The 19643-nt window shown below is 38.4% G+C and overlaps 1 protein-coding gene across 1 annotated transcript in view; it reads left to right on the top strand.

The window, feature by feature from the left end:
• Positions 1-19643, top strand: part of HTT (huntingtin) — a 227109-nt gene that overhangs the window by 25926 nt on the left and 181540 nt on the right. The window contains 4 exon segments of the mRNA XM_043972228.1: positions 6887-7025; positions 14918-15059; positions 16002-16180; positions 17031-17235. Of these exon segments, the coding sequence (XP_043828163.1) occupies positions 6887-7025; positions 14918-15059; positions 16002-16180; positions 17031-17235 (665 nt within the window).

Raw genomic sequence — 19643 nt, 5'->3', positions numbered from 1 at the left:
AGGCATCAGGTTGTAAAGACCTTTAAATGCCCAATAGAATAGTTTATATTTATTTGATCTTAGAGGGTGAACTTTAGGAAAATCATGTCTGTTTTGTAGAGTGGGGGGAGACCTGATTGAAGAAGATAGACCAATTAGGAACCTATTCCTGTAATCTAGGTGAGAGGCGATGAGTTTTTGAACTAGGTTCATGGCCAAAGGAGTTCATAAAAGGGTATATCTACAAGAGATGTTGCAGCAGAAGTGACAAGATTTGCCAACTAATTAGATATGTGGGGTGAATGAGAAGGAGGAATTAAGCATGATTCTCAGGTTTTGAACCTGGGTGGCTAGAAAGATTGCTGTAACCTCCATAGTAAGAGGAAAGTTCAGGAGAGAGAGTTTTTTTGGGGAAAGGTGGAGAGCTCTATTTTAGATACATTAAGTTTAAGATACATTGAAACATGCCATTTAAAAGGTCCAGGAGGCAGTTGGTAATGCAGTATTGGACCTTAGAAGAGAGACCAGAACTGGAGATATAGTTATTGGCCTAAAGATGGTAACTGATCCCATGGGAACTGATGAGGTGAGAGACTATAGTGAGAAAAGAGAGGAGGACTCAAGATAGAGCTTTGGCTGACAAGGAGTTGTCAGGCAGGAAGAGACCTGGGAAGGAGCAGTGTCATGAGCCCAGACAAAAGGGTGCTACATTTTGTAGTGAGAGATTTATAATGGCTCTTTAAAAAAAGATATTATGTTTTATATATCTCTTGGTCTTTATTTCTCCCTCTTTAAAAAATCTAAATGGACTCTTTGCAAGGTCTCTGTGTAAATATTTTTGTGGATCTTTTAGCTTTTTCTTGGTGAGGAACAGACTTTCTTTTTTAAAAATTTGCCATTTGCCTTTTGAAGTAGTGATAGTTAGATTTCCTAATTATTTTGTTCCTTATAAAAAATACAGTGTCTTCTAACTCTTGTTCATGACAATATAGATATAGGTATGTAGGTATATATAGGTATAGTGTAAAAAGCCCTGAACTAGGAGTCAACAGACTATTGATTAGCTTTGTGATCTACATCAAATTACTTAATTTCTGAGTGTCATTTATTATTATTATTTTTTAAATTTTTGCAGGGCAATGAGGGTTAAGTGACTTGGCCAGGGTCACACAGCTAGTTAAGTGTCAAGTGTCTGAGGCTGGATTTGAACTTGGGTACTCCTGAATCCAAGGCTAGTGCTTTATCCACTGTGCCACCTAGCTGCCCCCAGGAGACTCCTTTTTTTTTTTTTTTTTTGGTGAGGCAATTGGGGTCAAGTGACTTTCCCAGGGTCACACAGCCAGCAAGTGTCAACTGTCCGAGGCCAGACCCAAACCCAGGTCCTCCTGAATCCAGGGCCAGCGTTCTATCCACTGCGCCACCTAGCTGCCCCTTCTGAGTGTCATTTAAAAAAAAATCTGTTAAATGGAGATAATAATATTTATACTCCTTGCCTTTCAGAGTTGTTATAAAGGTCAAATGAGATAATGTGAGATGTATGGCAAATATTTTGTGACTTAAAATAATAGTTCACCTTGATAGTTCTCTGTGGTTTGTAAAGCATACTCCTTATAACTCTGTGAGGTAGATAGAGCAGTTGTTTTATTCTAACTTTATATGAAGCTCTTTGAGGTTAATGACTTGTCCAAAAAAGTGTTTGGGATGGGATTTCAAACAGCTTTCATTCTTTTTTTTTTTTTTAAAGTAAGGCAATTGGGGTTAAGTGACTTGCCCAGGGTCACACAGCTAGTAGGTGTTAAGTGTCTGAGGTCGGATTTGAACTCAGGTATTCCTGAATCCAGGGCCAGTGCTCTATCCACTGCGCCATCTAGCTGCCCTAAATAGCTTTCATTCTTGACCTCGTTAGCTCTTATTCTGCCACATCTAATACTTTTCTAAGCCTTGGACTCTGTCTATAAAATGCAGATAATCTGTTTCACAGGATTGTTGTGAGACTCAAATATGATAATATGTGAAATGTTTTGTAAATTTAAAAATACCATATAAATGCCAGCTACTCTATACATGTAAGCTTCTGTTGCTGCTGCTGCTGCTACTACTACTACTACTACTACTGATAGCTAGGTAAAAGATTCTTACAGAATCTGCACTTTTATGCTTTTTTCTGTACAAATATGAAAGTAGTTAGCATAATGTGTTATGCTTTAATTCAACTTTTCCATAACTTTAGTTTCTTCTTATATGTTTGCCACTTTGGATTGTCTCTGAATAGGAAGGGACCTTGAGGCCCATTTGACCAATGTGTATCTGAATAAGGTTTTCCTCTACAACATATATAACCAACCTTTGTGTAAAAACCTTTAAAGGGAGGCACCCCATGACCCCCTGAGGCAGCCCATTCTACTTTTGGGTAACTGATTGTTAGCATGTTTTTCTATCAACCTTAAATTTATCTCTCTGCAACTTCTAACCCATGTCTTGGTTTTTCCCTTTGGGGTCAGGCTGAATAAATCTAATCCATCTTCCATAAAACAGTCTTTCAGTTATGTGGACACAGCTGTGTTCCTACTAAATCTTTTCTTCTATGGGTTAACTTTCCCTGTTTCCATTAACTTATGTTTATATGGTATGAACTTGAGATACTTAGCCATCCTAATTGTTCTGCTCTGGACATTCTTCTACTTAGTCAATCTTCTTGCAATGTAACACCTAGAATATATGTTTTCTGATTATTCCAGAGTGTGCTGGTAGGTTTGCTTCCTTGTTTTTGGAAACTGTTTCTTAACATAAGACTGAATGAGATTTTGGGGGGCTGCCATATCACACTGTTGACTCATGCTGAATTTGTAGTACATGAAAACATCCGTATCTTCAAACTCTCTAGCCAGGATTCTCTTATCTTGTACTTGTTCGGTTAATTTAAAAAATTGTTTTTTATTGTCAGTTCCAAATGCTCTCCCTTTTTCTAACCCCTTCCTTACCCGTTGAGAAGGCAGGAAATGCCATACCGATTCTACATATGAAGTTATGCAAAACATTTCTGCATTAGCCATGTTTCCTAAAATAAAAAGCAAGAAAAATAATGGAAAGAAATATATGCTTTGATCTGTACTCAGAATCTGTTAGTTCTCTGTCTGTGGTGGATAGTATGGAGTTAATTTTTTGAACTCAGTTCTAAGACTTTACATTTATTCTTAATAAATTTCATCTCGTTAGATTTGGTCTAACTTTCAAGCTTGTTGAGATATTTTTGGGGACCAGTTGTCATTCACTGAGTCAGTTTTCTTTCTTAGCTTCGTGTCATGTTTACTTTTCATAAACATATCTTACATGCCTTTATAGAGGTCCTTGATAAAAATGCAGAGTATCATAAGGTCAAGTAAACATCCTTGGTGCCCTTCACTAGAAACTGAACCACTAACCTGGGTTCTGGCTTTTCAGACAATTCTAAATCAATGTAATTATATTGTCTACAGTGTAACAATGTTGTCTAATCCCTAGCTTCTTAAATTGTGGCTTGCAACCTCATATGGGGTGCTGTAACAATGTGGGAGGGGGGGTTGCAAAAAAATGTGTCAACAGTAAAGGTTATGTATACCTGTTTTATAGACTTATATACCCAGAGTCATGTAAACATTTCTCGGGCAAAAAGGGGTTGTGAGTGGAAAAAGTTTATTCTCCTTAGACTTTGTGAAGTGTTTTGCTAAAATTTAAGCAAATAATATCTGTACAGTCTTTGTGTTCCCTGTTTCATTTGGTCAGAAAAGGAAAGTTGACATGACCTGTTTTGGATACAGCCTTGCTATCTCTTTGTAGTCACTACTTCCTTTGCCACGTGTTCACAAACCACTCTCAGGAGGAATTGGGGTCAGGCTAACAACTGGCCTATAATTTGCTTATTCTACCGACTTGTATAAAGTGAGAAATTTGCCCTTCTCCAATTCTGAAAATAGCACTTTGCCCACTTCCTACAATGTTTCAAAATCACTGATGGTGGCTGCATAATCAGATGTGCTAGTCCTGTAAGTCCACTGGGTTGTAGTTCATTTAGTCCTGATGACTTATCTGGTTAAGGGAAGCAAAGGCCTTCTTATCTTCCTTCTTACCTTGGATTTATTCTTTCATTTCCATCATTCTCCTTGGAGAAAACAGAAGCAGAATATTTATTGAGCAGTTCTGTATTCTCTCCATCATCTGTTATTTTTGTCCTTTCTACCAGCTCAGTGAACCTCTTTTTTTTTTTTTTTTTTTTGCGGGCAATGGGGGTTAAGTGACTTGCCCAGGGTCACACAGCTAGTAAGTGTCTGAGGCTGGATTTGAACTCAGGTATTCCTGAATCCAAGGCCGGTGCTTTATCCACTGCACCACCTAGCCGCCCCGTGAACCTCTTTTTTTAACCATAAAAATGGAAAAAAAAGCCTTCTTTTTGTATTGTCTTGCCAGCTCAGCTCATTCTGATTCTAAGTGCTCCGTGCACTATTCTTTTTTTTATGTTTTGCAACAAACTTTTATTTTATTTTTTCCAGTTACATGTAAGGGTAGTTTTCAACATTCATTTTCATAAGATTTAGAGTTCCAAATTTTTCTCCCTCCCTCCTTCCCTTTCTTCCCCCCTCCACAAGATCACAAACAGGTTATATATGTACAGTCCACAAGTGTTCTTTTTATCAGTTCTTTCTATGGGGGTAAGCTTCCTCATTAGTTCCTTGGGATTTTCTTAGATCATTGCACTGCTGAGAGTAGTTAAGTCATTCACAATTGCTCATTGAACAGTACTGCTGTCATTATGCACAATATCCTCCCAGCTCTCCTCACTTCACTATACATCAGTTCGTGAGACTTTCCAGGTTTTTCTGGGATCATCCTGTTTGTCATTTTCTGTAGCAGCACAATACCATTCCACTACAATCATATAGCACAGCTTTTTCCATCATTCCTCAATTGATGGACATTCCCTTGATTCTTAATTCTTAGCCTCCACAAAGAGTTGCTATAAATATTTTTTGTACAATTTTTCCCCTTTTTCTCTTTTTTCATGATTACTATTGTTAACTGTTTCCCTTCCATTCTATTCCCTTCCCCAAGATATTCATTCTATTATCCATCTTCTTTCATCCTATCCCTCTTCAAAAGGGATTTGCTTTTGTCTGTCCCCTCCCCCACTCTGCCCTTCCTTCTCTTGCCCCTCTCTCTTTATCCCCTTCCCCTCCTATTTTCCTGATGGGTTAGAGAGATTACTCCACCCAATTGAGTGTGTACATTATTCCCTCCTAGAGCCAATTCTAATGAGATTGAGGTCTTTGAGCCAATTCTGATGAGTGTTAGGCTCATTTATTGCCCAGATTAAATAGATTACTCCACCCAGTTGGGTGTGTGTGTGTGTGTGTGTGTTAGTCCCTGCTTGAGGCAGCTCTGATGAGTTTTAAGTCTTTGAGCCTTTTCTGATGAGTGTAAAATTCATTTACTGCCCTGCTCCTCTCCCATCTCATCCCCCACTCCATAAGCCTTTTCCTGTTTCTTTCATGTAGGATTTCACCTCTGCCCTTCCCCCTCCCCCAGTGAATTCCCTTCACCCCTGAATTTAACCCTAAAGATGTCATCACCTAGCTAAGTGACACAGTGGACAAAGCACCACTCCTGGACCCAGGGGGATCCCAGCCAAAACCTAGCCTCAGACACAAGACAGTTGCCCACTGTACGACCCCAGGTATGTCTCCCAGCTCCAATTTTTTATGGTTCTCTAGGGTCTTGTATTTGGAAGTCAAATTTGCCATTCAGTTCAGGTCTTTTCATCACAAATATCTGAAAGTCTTCTTTATCATTAAAGTCCCATTTTTTCTGCTGAAAGATTATGTTGAGTTTTGCTGGGTAGTTGATTCTTGGTTGTAATCCCATTTCCTTTGCCCTCTGGAATATCATATTCCATGCTCTCCAGTCCTTTAATGTAGAAGCTGCTGGATCTTGTGCTATCCTGACTGGGGCTCCACAGTACTTGAATTCTTTCTTTCTGGCAGCTTGCAATATTTTCTCCTTGACCTGAGAGCTCTGGAATTTGGCTATAATATTCCTAGGAGTTTTCCTTTTGGGATCTCTTTCTGGAGGTGATCGGTGGATTCTTTCAATTTTCAATTTTTTTTTTTTAGTGGGGCAATGGGGGTTAAGTGACTTGCCCAGGGTCACACAGCTAGTAAGTGTCAAGTGTCTGAGGCCAGATTTGAACTCAGGTACTCCTGAATTCAAGGCTGGTGCTTTATCCATTGCGCCACCTAGCTGCCCCCTTGGTGGATTCTTTCAATTTCTATTTTAGCTGCTGCTTCTAGAATTTCAGGGCAATTTTCCTTGAGAATATCTTGGAAGATGGTGTCTAAGCTCTTTCCCTGATCATGGTTTTGAGGTAGACCGATGATTTTCAGATTATCTCTCCTGGACCTATTTTCCAGGTCAGCAGTTTTTCCCAGAAGATATTTCACATTGCCCTCTATTTTTTTATTCAGTTGGATTTGCTTTATTGTGTCTTGGTTTCTCATAAAGTCACTGGCTTCCATTTGTTCAATCCTCATTCTTAGGCAATTATTTTCATCAGCAAGCACCATGCTTGCCTCTTGTATTTTTTCACATTTGTATATTTCTTAGTATGTAATTCTAATTGTTTCCCTTTCTCCTTTTGTCTGCCCCTTTTCTTTTGAATAATGTACATCCTTTCAGAGCTATAGTCTAGTTATAGATCCCATATGACAAAGAATCTGTGACAATCCTGTGAAGGTAAATTTGTCTCCTTGCATCAGAATCTCTAGCTATGCATAATATCATAGAAGGCTTTGTTCTTCCCCCCAATTATGATGTGTTAAGATTTTTTCATGTCAAGATTGAGCAGAAGGAATAATTCATATACTTTTCATGTTTACAGACCATATTTGGTAAACCTCTTGCCTTGTCTGACTCGAATAAGCAAGCGAACAGAAGAATCTGTACAAGAGACTTTGGCAGCTGCTATACCCAAAATTATGGCATCTTTTGGCAACTTTGCAAATGACAATGAAATTAAGGTATGGTTGCTTTCTTCAAGTGCTTGAATTTGAGATTAATCCCATATAGATTTTTGGTTTGTGCGCCTTTTGAGATTTGTTGCTAATGAATGTCTTAAATAAAGTTGCTGGTGAAATTTCAAATTGCTCCCAAATTTTGTCAGTTTGATTGAACTGATTGGAACCTCATCAGCTTATATGTTTTGCACCGTAAAAATGTATTTTTTTAAGTGTCACTTAAGGTCACCATTTTTTTTTTTTAAGTGAGGCAATTAGGGTTAAGTGACTTGCCCAGGGTCACACAGCTAGTAAGTGTTAAGTGTCTGAGGCCATATTTGAACTCAGGCACTCCTGACTCCAGGGCCTGTGCTCTATCCACTGCGCCACCTAGCTGCCCCTAAGGTCACCATTTTAAGGCACAAAATTTAAATGTTGGGGCTTTGTGTTTTGTTTTGCCTTTTTTTTTTTTTTGGTAGCATTGAACTAATCTTTTAACCAGTTAAGGATGTTTGAATATCATGATACCTGGTAGTTGGGAATTAATGACATTGTAGAGGACTTGGAAATCAGGTTCTTTATCTGACCTTGGATCACTTATTCTCTCTCCACCTTAGTTTCTGTGAAATAGGGAGTTGGACTAGATTACCTGGTGCATCACTTCCTGCTTTAAACCTTATAACTTACTAAAGGTAATTGACTACTCCTTTGTACTTGTAACTACTGATTAGTGCAGGTCTTGGAGTCAGGAGGGACCTACCTCTGAAACTGACTAGATGTACGACCAGTCACTTGTGTTTTAATCCTGGATCTGCTATATGCAGATTTTGAGTGATTTTGAGGGAGTTGCTTTACCTTTCTCAGTTTCTCCTTCTATAAAATGGGAATAATAATACCTAGAGAATTTATTTTATAGAGCTGTTGAAATGGTAAGAGTAGATAAAGAAATTTGCAAACCTTAAAGCACTACAGAAATGTCAGTTATTAATATGGTCATTGTCATTGTCTTTATCAACATCTTCATCATCCAAAGGCTTTCTGCCTTTTGCATTAGAGCCTGTCTAGATTTCTTTTCGATCCCTTAAGGAGAAGCAGACTCTGAATTCTTCTTTATTTCTGATGCTCACAAACTTTGAGTTCTCTGTTTCTTATTCTTATGTTATTACCTCAACTGGTGTGTACACAGTGTACAACAGTGTGTGAGAGAGAGAGCGAGAGAGCGCATGAGATCGAGCTTAGAGCAGCTCTTGAGCTCTTGTCTTTGTGGGGAAGTGAACAGAGGTCATTAGGGACTCTTTGATCTTATTGTCCTTGGGAGAGCATATAATTTCCAGGCATTTATAAATATTATAAATATTCTAGGAGCTCTGATGACCAGGGAATATATAATTACTAACTCTTTGGGGGCCTATTTGGAATGAATAGTCAGGCATTATTCCCTTATGGAGCATCAGTTAAGAGTACTGTACTAGGAGATGGGAGATCTTGGTGTCTATTCTCTGCTCTACCACCAACCTGTTTGGTAAGTCAATTCTCCTTTAAGTGCCTCAGCACTGTAAAATGGGAGTGGGATCTGTCAGATCTTCAGGAGTAACAGTTTTGATTCTTATTCTCTCAAGCTATTGGTTGTGGAGAATTTAGTCATTTAAAAAATTTTTTTCTATATTCAGGGAATTGTTTTATTGCCTTAAAGCACCTAGCCCAAAGACTTTCATATAGTAGCACTTAGTGCATGTTTGCTGAACAAAGATATGGCTTGGATGGTTTAGGGTTTAATTCATCTTTCCTATAGTGATTATTTCTTCTGTAGAACTGTGGAACTTTTTGTTCTCAGTATGTCTTAGCACAGTTTGTTAATAGCCCCATTGTTTTCATTGTATGACAGCATGCATTCATAGAATCATGCTGTAGAAGCAGAGAGTTGGAAGAAAACTGTATCTACCCTTTTGTCTAACTCTCTCATTTGACTAATGACCCATTTGACCCTTTTGAGTTTTGGAGAGATTAAGTGTCTTGCCCAGTGTCATATAAGCTAGCAGATGACAGAGCTTAAGCTTAGTTCCTTTTTTTTTTTTTTTTAAGTGAGGCAGTTGGGGTTAAGTGACTTGCCCAGGGTCACACAACTAGTAAGTGTTAAGTGTCTGATGCCAGATTTGAACTCAGGCCCTCCTGAATCCAGGGCCAGTGCTTTATCCACTGCACCACCTAGCTTCCCCCTGAAGCTTAGTTCTAAGAACCACAATTTTGGAAAGACAATCAGGATAGTGAAGAGATTTAAGTCCATGATATCCCAAAGATAAAGAATAAAGGCCTTTTATCCTGGAGGCAAGAAAATTTAGGAGACAACATGATAGCATTCTTTATGTTGATGGTGGTTGTTTGGAAGAAGGATGACTTTTTCTTAAAAAGTTGAAAAAACCAAAATTCGTCTTAGTAGAACTGTTGTATAAATGTGGAACGGCCTGTTGGAATGTAATGAGTTCTCAATGCCTTGAAGTCTTTGAGTGGATGCTAGATGATCATTTGTTGGATCATTGTGATGAGATTCCTGCCCTGGTATGGGTAGGATTGGTGACCCTGGAAGATCCTTCCAATTCAGAGAGTGTAGGGTTCTAGAACCCTTTCAGTTATGTGGTGTAGGGTAATTCCAATACTAGTAGTGCCTTGTCAGCCAATCACCAATTTATTAAATGCTTATTCCTTTTCTTAGAGAGCTACATAGGATGATCTTCCTTAGTTTGGAGTGTTCCTTGGAAATAAATTTTGGCTTAGTCATGGAGGAGTGTCCTTTAAAATTGGTTCATTCAAATTTGTTTCTTGAAAAAGGTTTGGAGAATATTCTAATGAGTAAATTATCCCTGGAGGCAGCTAGGTGGCTCTGTGGATAGAATTCTGGGCCTGGAGTTAGGAAGACCTGAGTTCATATCAGGCCTCAGACACTTAACTAGTTGTGTGACTTTGGACTAGTCACTTAACCCTGTTTGTCATCTGTAAAATGAGTTGGAGAAGGAAATGGCAAGCCACTTTTAGTATCTTTGCCTAGAAAACCTTATAGACAATATGGTCCATAGGGTCACGAAAAGTCAGACATCCTGAACAACAACAACATAGACTATGAAGACAGAGATGGGATTATCCCTGGCATTAAGATTATATGTTACTGGAGGAGAAAACATCTGCATATAAAAATTATGTGCAAAATACATCTACAATAAGTACAAGACAACTTTGAGGGTGGCTGCAACATGAGTTGATGAGATTAGGAAGAGCTTTATATAGAAGGAGACCCTTGAACTTAATTTGGAAGGAAAAAAGGGATTCTAGTAGGTGGAAATAAGGCAGGAGGCAGTTTCAGGTGGTGGATAGCCATTAGGCAAAATGTTCAGTTTGTACACAAGCTGTGTATAGATGAGATGGCCAGTCAATCAGCAAGCATTTATTAAATGCCTCCTATGTGCCAGGTACTGTGGATACAAAATATAAAAAAAATAACATTCCCTACTGGTGAGGAGGTAAGGAGCTTACATTCTAATGGAGGAGATAACAAGTACATTTATAAGTATGCACATAATAAAAAGAAATATTCTTTTTTTTTTTTAGTGAGACAATTGGGATTAAGTGACTTGCCCAGGGTCATACTGCTAGTAAGTGTTAAGTGTCTGAGGCCGGATTTGAACTCAGGTACTCCTGACTCCAGGGCCGGTGCTCTATTCACTGCGCCACCTAGCTGCCCCATGAAATATTCTTATATATATGTATGTGTGTGTTGTGTGGTGTGTGTTGTGTTGAGACATGTTTGTTTAAAGATATCTCCAATGTGATGAAGGAAAAAAAAATTATAATAATGATACTCTGTGTTTTAGGCAAAAGTTTGCCAGAAACAGTTTAATTTATCATTGTTCAGTATTCCAGCCATTTCTAGTTTGGAGAGAGAGAAGTCCAAACTGGTAAAAATCTCTCCCCCGATCCTTAACCTAATTTTCACCTTCTTTCAACACTTGACTTGACCTCAAGTGATTCGAGATAGCAGAAGAATCTTGAACAAGGTAAAGTTCATAGTATCTTAAAATAGAGTTACTTCAAACTGTAACATTTTACAACAATAATAACTACCCTGTTCCTCCTTTGCACCATTTACAGTCAAGTCATTCAAATGTTTTCCTGGAACAAAGTGAACCGCTCCCTAGATATCAGTATCTTAATCATTTCTCAGTGGAGGGCGATGGGTCATAGATCCTTAGGTCAGAGGTTTGGGAAGAGGGAGACTGCTTCCAGATGGATCAATAGCCCAATCACTTCAGGGGTTTTGAAAAGAAATGATCTAAACAAGACAAGAGGTATTTTTTGTTTGAGGTTTTGGTTATCATCCTAATATATCTCCTTAAGAAAAGGCCTTTTGTCATAACCTGCCTTCAAACCTGGGAGTCTGGAAATCGGTATTTTAGACCAGGGCTATACCATTTCTAATATTTCTCGATAAACTAAAAAGGACATTTTTAGTGTTTCCACAGGGCCATCCAGTTTGAAATGTCTAATTGTAATTATTAATGTTGGCTGAAGCTAATAGTTAAACTATAGGCTGATAAGGCTATCATCAAAGGGCATATAGAAGAGGGTCAGAACCTTGGGGAAGGCCCACAGGGTGAGTGTGATTGCAGATGATGAGCCAGAAAAGGAAACTTAAGAAAGACCATTCAGACAGGTAAGATACAAACCAGGGGAAGACAGTATCAAGAAACCCAGAGAGTCTTTGGAGGAGTAGGTGATCTTCTTTTTGGGGGGGAGGGGGTGCGAGGGGCAATGAGGGTTAAGTGACTTGCCCAGGGTCACACAGCTAGTAAGTGTCAAGTGTCTGAGGTCAGATTCGAACTCAGGTCCTCCTGAATCCAGGGCTGGTGCTTTATCCACTGTGCCACCTAGCTGCCCCTGGAGTAGGTGATCTTTAACTTTAAATGAAGAAAAATAGGTTGAAAAGGATAAGAATTGAATTAAGAGCATCACATTTAGCAATTAAAGAATTATTGATAACTTTTGAGAGAGTCCCCTGTCTATTGTTTTTTTTTTTTTTAAGTGAGGCAATTGGGTTAAGTGACTTGCCCAGGGTCACACAGCTAGTAAAGTGTTAAGTGTCTGAGGCCGGATTTGAACCCAGTACTCCTGACTCCAGGGTCAGTGCTCTATCCAGTGCACACACTAGCTGCCCCCCTGTCTATTGTTAACTGTTTTTGTGTGCCTCTTAAGCACTTTTTTCTTTTTTTGGGCGGGGAGGGTGAGGCAGTTGGGTTAAGTGACTTGCCCAGGCTTTACACAGCTAGTAAACGTCAAGTGTCTGAGGCCAGATTTGAAATCAGGTCCTCTTGAATTCAGGGCTGGTGCTCTATCCACTGTGCCACCTAGCTGCCTCATAGCACTTTTTTTTCTTGATAGAACTTATTTAGTATTGAGGAATCCATGATTTTAGTGTATGGTTGCTCTTGCCATTTTTCTTCGTCAACCCTGTGTCGTATATAGGAGTGGCCCTTTCCGTTTACCCTCTACACATACAGGTTAGCTCATTCCATTCTGTCTTCTCCATCAGAGTGCCCCTTCTGTATCCCCACTTTCCTACTTATCTTAAATTTCTCCCTTTTCTCCTTCTCTTCTGTCAACTCCCTTCCTGCCTGCAACACACCCATGTCTAACCCATCCTCAAAAAAATGCTTCCCTTGATCTATCCTTCCCATGATAATTTCTGTGCACATTACTCCTGCCTTTTGTGGTCTAAATTTTTTGAGAAGGCTGTTTATAAGAGGTGCCTCCTCTCCTCTCAGGCTTTCTTGACCTCTGTAGCCTTTGAAACTGTTAGTCACCCTCTTTCTTTTATACTACCTTCCCTCTAGGTTTCTATGACGCTTATCTCCTTATCCTCCTCCTGCCTGTCTGACTGAACCTTCTTAATCTCTTTTGCAGGATCTGCTTGCAGGTAACTGCAGATGGCCCCTTGGGCTCTATTCTGGGATCTCTTCTCTATCAGCACTATTTCACTTGGTGATCTTTATCAGCTTCCATGTATTCAACTCTTTATCTTTATACCGATGATTCTCAGATTTGTTTTTATCCAGCTCAGACCTTTTTCTTGATTTCCAGTCTTGAATTGTCTATTGGTTATTGGTAACTTCCAACTGGACATCTGAATTGAATGCCTCATAAACAACGGAAACTCAACATGTCCAAAACTTAACTAATTACTTTTCCTGCCAAACTCTCCCTTCCTCCTTACTTTTCTATTATTGAAGGTACTCCCATTCTCCTAGTCCTCCAGGCTCTCAACCTACATGTCATCATTGACTCCTTACTTCTCTTACTTCCCTCTTTTTGCCCCATGTCCACTTAATCACAAATTCCTGTCATTTCTCCCTTGGTTAACACCTCTTCTATATGCTCCTTTCTGTTCTTCACCATTGCCCCATCCCTGTCCAGGACTCCTCCCAACTGGGCCTAGACTATTGCAATAGGCTACTGGTTGGTTTTCTTGCCTAAAGTCTAGATGGTGCAGTGGATAGAGCACCGGCCCTGGATTCAGGAGGACCTGAGTTCAAATCCAGCCTCAGACACTTAACACTTATTAGCTGTGTGACCCTAGGCAAAACACTTAACCCCAATTCCCCCCTCCCCCAAAAAAGAGAGTAAGGATGACCTCGTGCTTTTTGTATTCCAACATTAGCACAGTGCCTGGCACATAATTGACACTTAATAAATGTTAGTTGGACTGTTATTAATTCCAATTCCACCCTTAACATATATGGTTTCCTGAGGTGCTGTGACCAAAAAAAGTCTTCATGTGATTGTCACTTGATCATTTCCCTTTTTGATACACCTCTCTGTAGATATTTTGGCTGGGCCTCAGTTGACAGACATTCACTTTATCTCTTGAACCTTTCCAGTTTAGTAGGCCCTGCTAGAATTTGTAGTCCTCTAGAACAGACTAAAAAACCTGAAAACCCAGGGTCAGCTCTCTGCCATGATGAGGCATTTAGCAGAGATTTCATTGAATATACCTAGAGACAGGTGCCACAGTGGATAGAGTAATTTGCCTGGAGTCAGGAAGACCTGAGTTCAAACATGGCCTTAGATACCTACCAGCTGTGTGACTTGGGCAACTCAATCACCCACTGTCTACCTTGGTTTCCTCCAATGTAAAATGGGGATAATAATAGCACCTATTTTCCAGGACTACTATGAAAATCAAATGAGATAATATTAACAAAACACTTAGCACAGTGCCTGGCACATGGTAGTGTCTAATAAATACTCATTTCCTTTCTCAGACCCTGTAAAAGAAATTGCTTGACTTCGACATTATCAATTAACAACACCAGTTTAGTTGGTAGTTATTATATAGGTGGACACCATTTTGACTCATTTTTTTCTGGTGCATTTATTTCTTTATGACTATTTAAAATCTAGAATTGCCTGGCTTTACATACTCTTAACTCTTATAATGGTTATGACATAAAATTATGGTTATTTGTTTACATTTCAAATGCAGTAGCAGGTTCTTATGAAAGTAATGTTTTTGTGTAGATTTTGATGGACTTAAGCTCTGAGTAAATAATTGTTTTTTGTTACTTCTTCGACACTAATTTGCCTGTGCAAATCCACTTCCTTCCCCCTCCCCTCCTCTTTCCTCATCTGTAAAATAAAGCGGTTGGACCAAATGACACATGGCATTTTTCAGCTTTAACAGTTAATAAAGATGTAAGAAAAACGGGTGTTAGTGTATATATTTTTCATTAATAGTGTGATTATATTGATGTTATAAATTCAAGAAAAGATGAAATAGATCGATCATGTTTCAGGAAAATTGTAAATATATAATAAAGATTCCTTTGTCTTGATCTGACTTTCTCTAGTTTCTTGTAATTTTGTCACCATAGGTTTTATTAAAAGCTTTCATAGCTAATCTCAAGTCAAGTTCTCCTACAATACGGCGAACAGCAGCTGGATCAGCAGTGAGCATCTGCCAACATTCAAGGAGGACACAGTATTTTTATACCTGGTTACTTAATGTACTTTTAGGTAAGGTGAAAATAACATTTTAAGGCATATTAGAGGCTCTGTAGTTTTTACACAGAGGGAAGGAAAAAAAAATCTAATGAAAAGGGGCAGCTAGGTGGCATAGTGGATAGAGCACTGGCCCTGGATTCAGTAGGACCTGAGTTCAAATCCGGCCTCAGATACTTGACACTTACTAGCTGTGTGACCCTGGGCAAGTCACTTAACCCCAATTGCCTCACCAAAAGGAAAAAAAAAAACTAATGAAAGGGTGGGAAGGAAGGCAGAGGGGAAGGGCATATTAGGTGGAGAATATTTGAAGCTCTTGTTCAGTTTAAAAATATGGTAGAGCCCCTTTATGAAAAGTCTAGACCCCATACTGTGAATGGGTTTTACTTTGAGTCTAGTCAGAGGTTATATGCACATGATGTGGCGCTCTTCATCAAAGATGTCAATTTGTGGGTGGATGGGGGACCTGTAAAACTCCTGAGCCCCAATCAGATTAAAATTCAATTGGGAAATATATAGCAAAATAAAAACAGAACACAACATAGATATTGTTGATTTCTGTTTTTTGAAGTCATTGTAAGGCCCTAGGGAATCCATTTCTATTTGAGTTTGACACCACTGCTCTTTACAGTAATAGGGATGTTGGGGCAGCTGGGTGGCACAGTGGATAAAGTACCAGCCCTGGATTCAGGAGGACCTGAGTTAAAATCCAGCTTCAGACACATGAGACTTACTGTATGACCCTGGGCAAGTCACTTAACCCTCATTGCCCCACCAAAAAAAAGAAAACCCAACAAACAAACAAAGATCAATAATAGGGATATTATTTTATTAATGCTCTCCTTTAAATGGACTATTTCTGTATTTGGAAGTCACTTTCCTTTTGAAAGAGACATAAAACTGTTTGATGGTTAAGCTTTTAATTAGATGCTAACAACTTTGCTTACTATTTTGTAGGCTTACTAGTTCCTGTTGAGGAGGAGCATTCTACTCTTTTTATTCTTGGAGTATTGCTCACATTGAGGTATTTAATCCCCTTGCTCCAACAGCAAGTCAAGGACATGAGTTTGAAAGGGAGCTTTGGTGTCACACGAAAAGAAGCTGAAGTTTCACCTTCTATAGACCAACTCATCCAGGTAAACATAATTCTGAAATCACTCTGAAAATATAAAGTATGAATGGCCAAGTAGGGAAAGCTTTTAGTTATGTGACTAAGATTAAGGATCAGTCAATCAAGAAGTATTTATTAAGGACCAACTGTATGCCAGCCTCTATGCTAGACTATAGAGATAACAGTACCAGTTGGGTGTAAAGTGCAAAGAGGTAAATATAGGCTAAATATAAGGAAACCGTTCCTAAATATTAGAGACATCCACAAATGTCGTGGGCTGCCTTAGAAGGAAGTGAGACACCTCCTTCCTTCAAGAAAAGCTTGGATGACTACTTTTTGAATGTGTTGTAAAGAAAATTCTTTTTACAAGCATCATTTGAACTAAATGGTTACTGAAGTCCCTTCCACCCATGAAATGCCATGGTTCCATGATTTCTTTGGGTATAGATTGCCTGCTCAATTAAACCACAGGACTGAACTACAAGAATCTTTAAAGACCCCTTCTGATTCTCTAAAATCTATTATTCCCTTTTTCCATGTTACAGGATGCTAGTTATTCCATAGGAATAAAACAGTTAATTTTTTTTGAGATACATATTTTTCTTCATAATAATTTTATTTAACACTCATACTAGTAGTGAACTAGATAATTAATTGTATTATCTGAAACAATCCTAATATTCATATAACAAGAAGTTACTTTGAGTTAAAGGTTTTTGATTATCCACATTGCTCTCAGCTCTTATAGTTTGGTTAATTGAAACTCATGAACATAAAACTAACCTTCCTCTTCTGACCTCTCTTCTCCTCCCCCCCCCCCATACCCCAAATAAACAAATGAATGAATGTTCCAGTATGGCTTTTTTGGTTCTTAGGTATATGAATTGACTTTGCACTACACCCAGCACCAGGACCATAATGTTGTAACTGGAGCATTAGAACTATTACAGCAACTTTTCAAAACGCCTCCAGCTGAGCTTCTTCAGGCCCTGACCACTGCAGGTGGTATTGGACAGGTCAATGTGACCAAAGAGGAGTGTAGGAGCAGAAGTCGGAGTGGGAGTATTGTGGAACTTATAGGTAAGTTATTTGGAAAGCTTAAGATTTTCAGTTAATATCTGCACGATGTACTTTCTAATATTTCTTAATAAGTTTCAGACATAAATCTCATTTCTTTAGGATTGCTTTAAACTTTAAATAACATAATCTAGTATACTATATAATTTAATAATCATTAAAATCCCAATAAAATTCCCATGCCACTCTTGTTAACTTTGCGGACACGGTCTTAATGATTTGATAGACTTACGAAGAATAATTCCAGAAGACTGGAGTATCATGGCTATTTATAGTTGCTGCCTTTATAAAAATGTCAGCTTAACAAAAGTGTGTGACCGTGTTACTTAGTTTCACCTTATCTTTACAGGCTTATTGTATTTTATTTCCTTTTACATACTCTAGTGTGTAGCCAAACTGACCTTGCTATTCCTTAAACACAACATTTATCTCAGATCTTGTGCTTTTGAGCATTTTCAATGATAGAATATACTTATTCTTCATGTCTGTTTCTTAGAATCCTTTATTTCCTTGACAGCTCAGCTGGAGTGTTATTTCTTATATGAGACCTTTCTTCCTTCCCTTCAGCTACTGCTGCCTTTCTTTCAAAATGACCTAGATTTTGTAAATCTTTAAATGGGTTTAATATAATGTAAATTCCTTGAGGACTGGGACTGTTTCACTTTTATATCCCTGGTGCCCACACAGTGCTTAGCACATAGTAGGTGCTTATTAATAAAGGCTTGTTGATTGATGGGAATGTGTTGATATTATTAATTTATGCTTCAATATCATCAGCTACCGGTAGAACAACTTAACTCTACCCATTTAGATAGTGCTGGCACTATATCTTGTTCACAGGGCTATCAGAATGTTTTGTATTAGAAGCAACATTTCTTTTGTTCTATAGAGATTTATATAGTTGTTCCTGTAGCCCTTAGTAGACAGGATGTATGTCCCAGGGCTATAAAAAAGTAAGTTGACATTTCCTTTGTAAGTTTGGTTCTTTGGGTTTCAAATTGCATTTCAAATTATTTGGGGAACCTGTTTTACAAAGTGAGTATTTAATCTCTGTGAGCTGGAGACAGAGATGTTGGCCAGCATTTCAGTTTTTCTTTGCAACACTCCCATTTCCCTTTCTGTGCCTTAATGTCATCTCTATTTCTTTATCACCTTACTTCCCAACTCTTAAGGTTGCCTACATTTTAAAATTACTTTGTTCTGCTCCCAAAATAAAGTATTACATAGTCTTAATAAAGTTGATCTTAACTAGGTGTTGGAGAAAAAGCAATCTGACCAAATGCATTTATTATGCTAGAATGTTAATAATCAGTAGCCTTTACTTTTTTCAGGGGTATTTGGATTCCAAAAGGAGCTTTTAATTTTGATTGGTGGAATTTCTAGCTTCCCTTAATAAAGAATTTTATGTAATATAGGTAAGCCATTTTGTGGCTTAAACCACTTGGGGATGTGGGCTGTCACCTTGAGTTATGGGAATTTAGGAGTGTTCAGACATTAAATAGTGGGAAACAAACACTGTCTCTGTAGTCCATTATCTCCAACTCAAAGCCTAGGTCTACCATTTCCTTCTTGACTTTAGGAAAGTCACTTCTCTTTGGGCTTCAGTTTCCTCATGTATAAAATTGAGTTAGACTAGATAACCTTCCTGCTGGCTTTAAATCTTAAGATACTAGAAAACTTCCTGTCCTGTCTACTCAGCAATTCATTGCAGTTCAACCAGAATTTATTATGAACCAAGCACTGTGCTACAAATTGGGGATGCAACTACAAATAATTGGTTTCTGCCCTTAAGGAACTTATATTTTGCTCGAATGGTCTCCTTTATCTCTTATCAAATCACATCAGAAATGCTCTCCTGACCTCTGATTTCCTGCTGTACCTGAAGTTCCTGTCCCTGTCTTGTTTCTTTGTTCTGGATTTTTTGCCTCTGAGTGACTTTGGCCCTAGGTCTCTGATGTCTAGTTACATTCCAGTGTGACAGTCCTTTCTTTGAGGCATAACTCTATTAAAAAAACAAAATCTCTAATCTGGAAATGCCTCTCTTTAATAGGAGTCTTACATCTTGGGTCCTGGCTGTCAGCATAAAATATTTCCATCAAACCCATATCTATCACTCTCAACAATAACCAAACTTTGTTCATTTATACTCTTCATTTTTTGTTGTCTTGACAAGTTTAGGCAAATTAGAAGAAAACTGACTGGAATTCTAATAATTGCATAATTTGAATGCACATATCATTGTTAATTCAGCATTAGAGTGGTGAACTATATAAAAACAATAGCAGCTAATATTTATATAGCACTTATTCTGTATAGTCCTGTATATTGAGATATGGTCTTAGGTGTGGAATGTTTGCCTTCATGAACAATTAATTTGGAAGATTGTTAGAACTTATGTTTTTTTAACCAAA

Source organism: Dromiciops gliroides, chromosome 6 (assembly GCF_019393635.1).
Source record: "Dromiciops gliroides isolate mDroGli1 chromosome 6, mDroGli1.pri, whole genome shotgun sequence".
Taxonomy (NCBI): Eukaryota; Metazoa; Chordata; class Mammalia; order Microbiotheria; family Microbiotheriidae; genus Dromiciops; species Dromiciops gliroides.
This window is presented reverse-complemented; position numbering and strand designations above follow the sequence as displayed.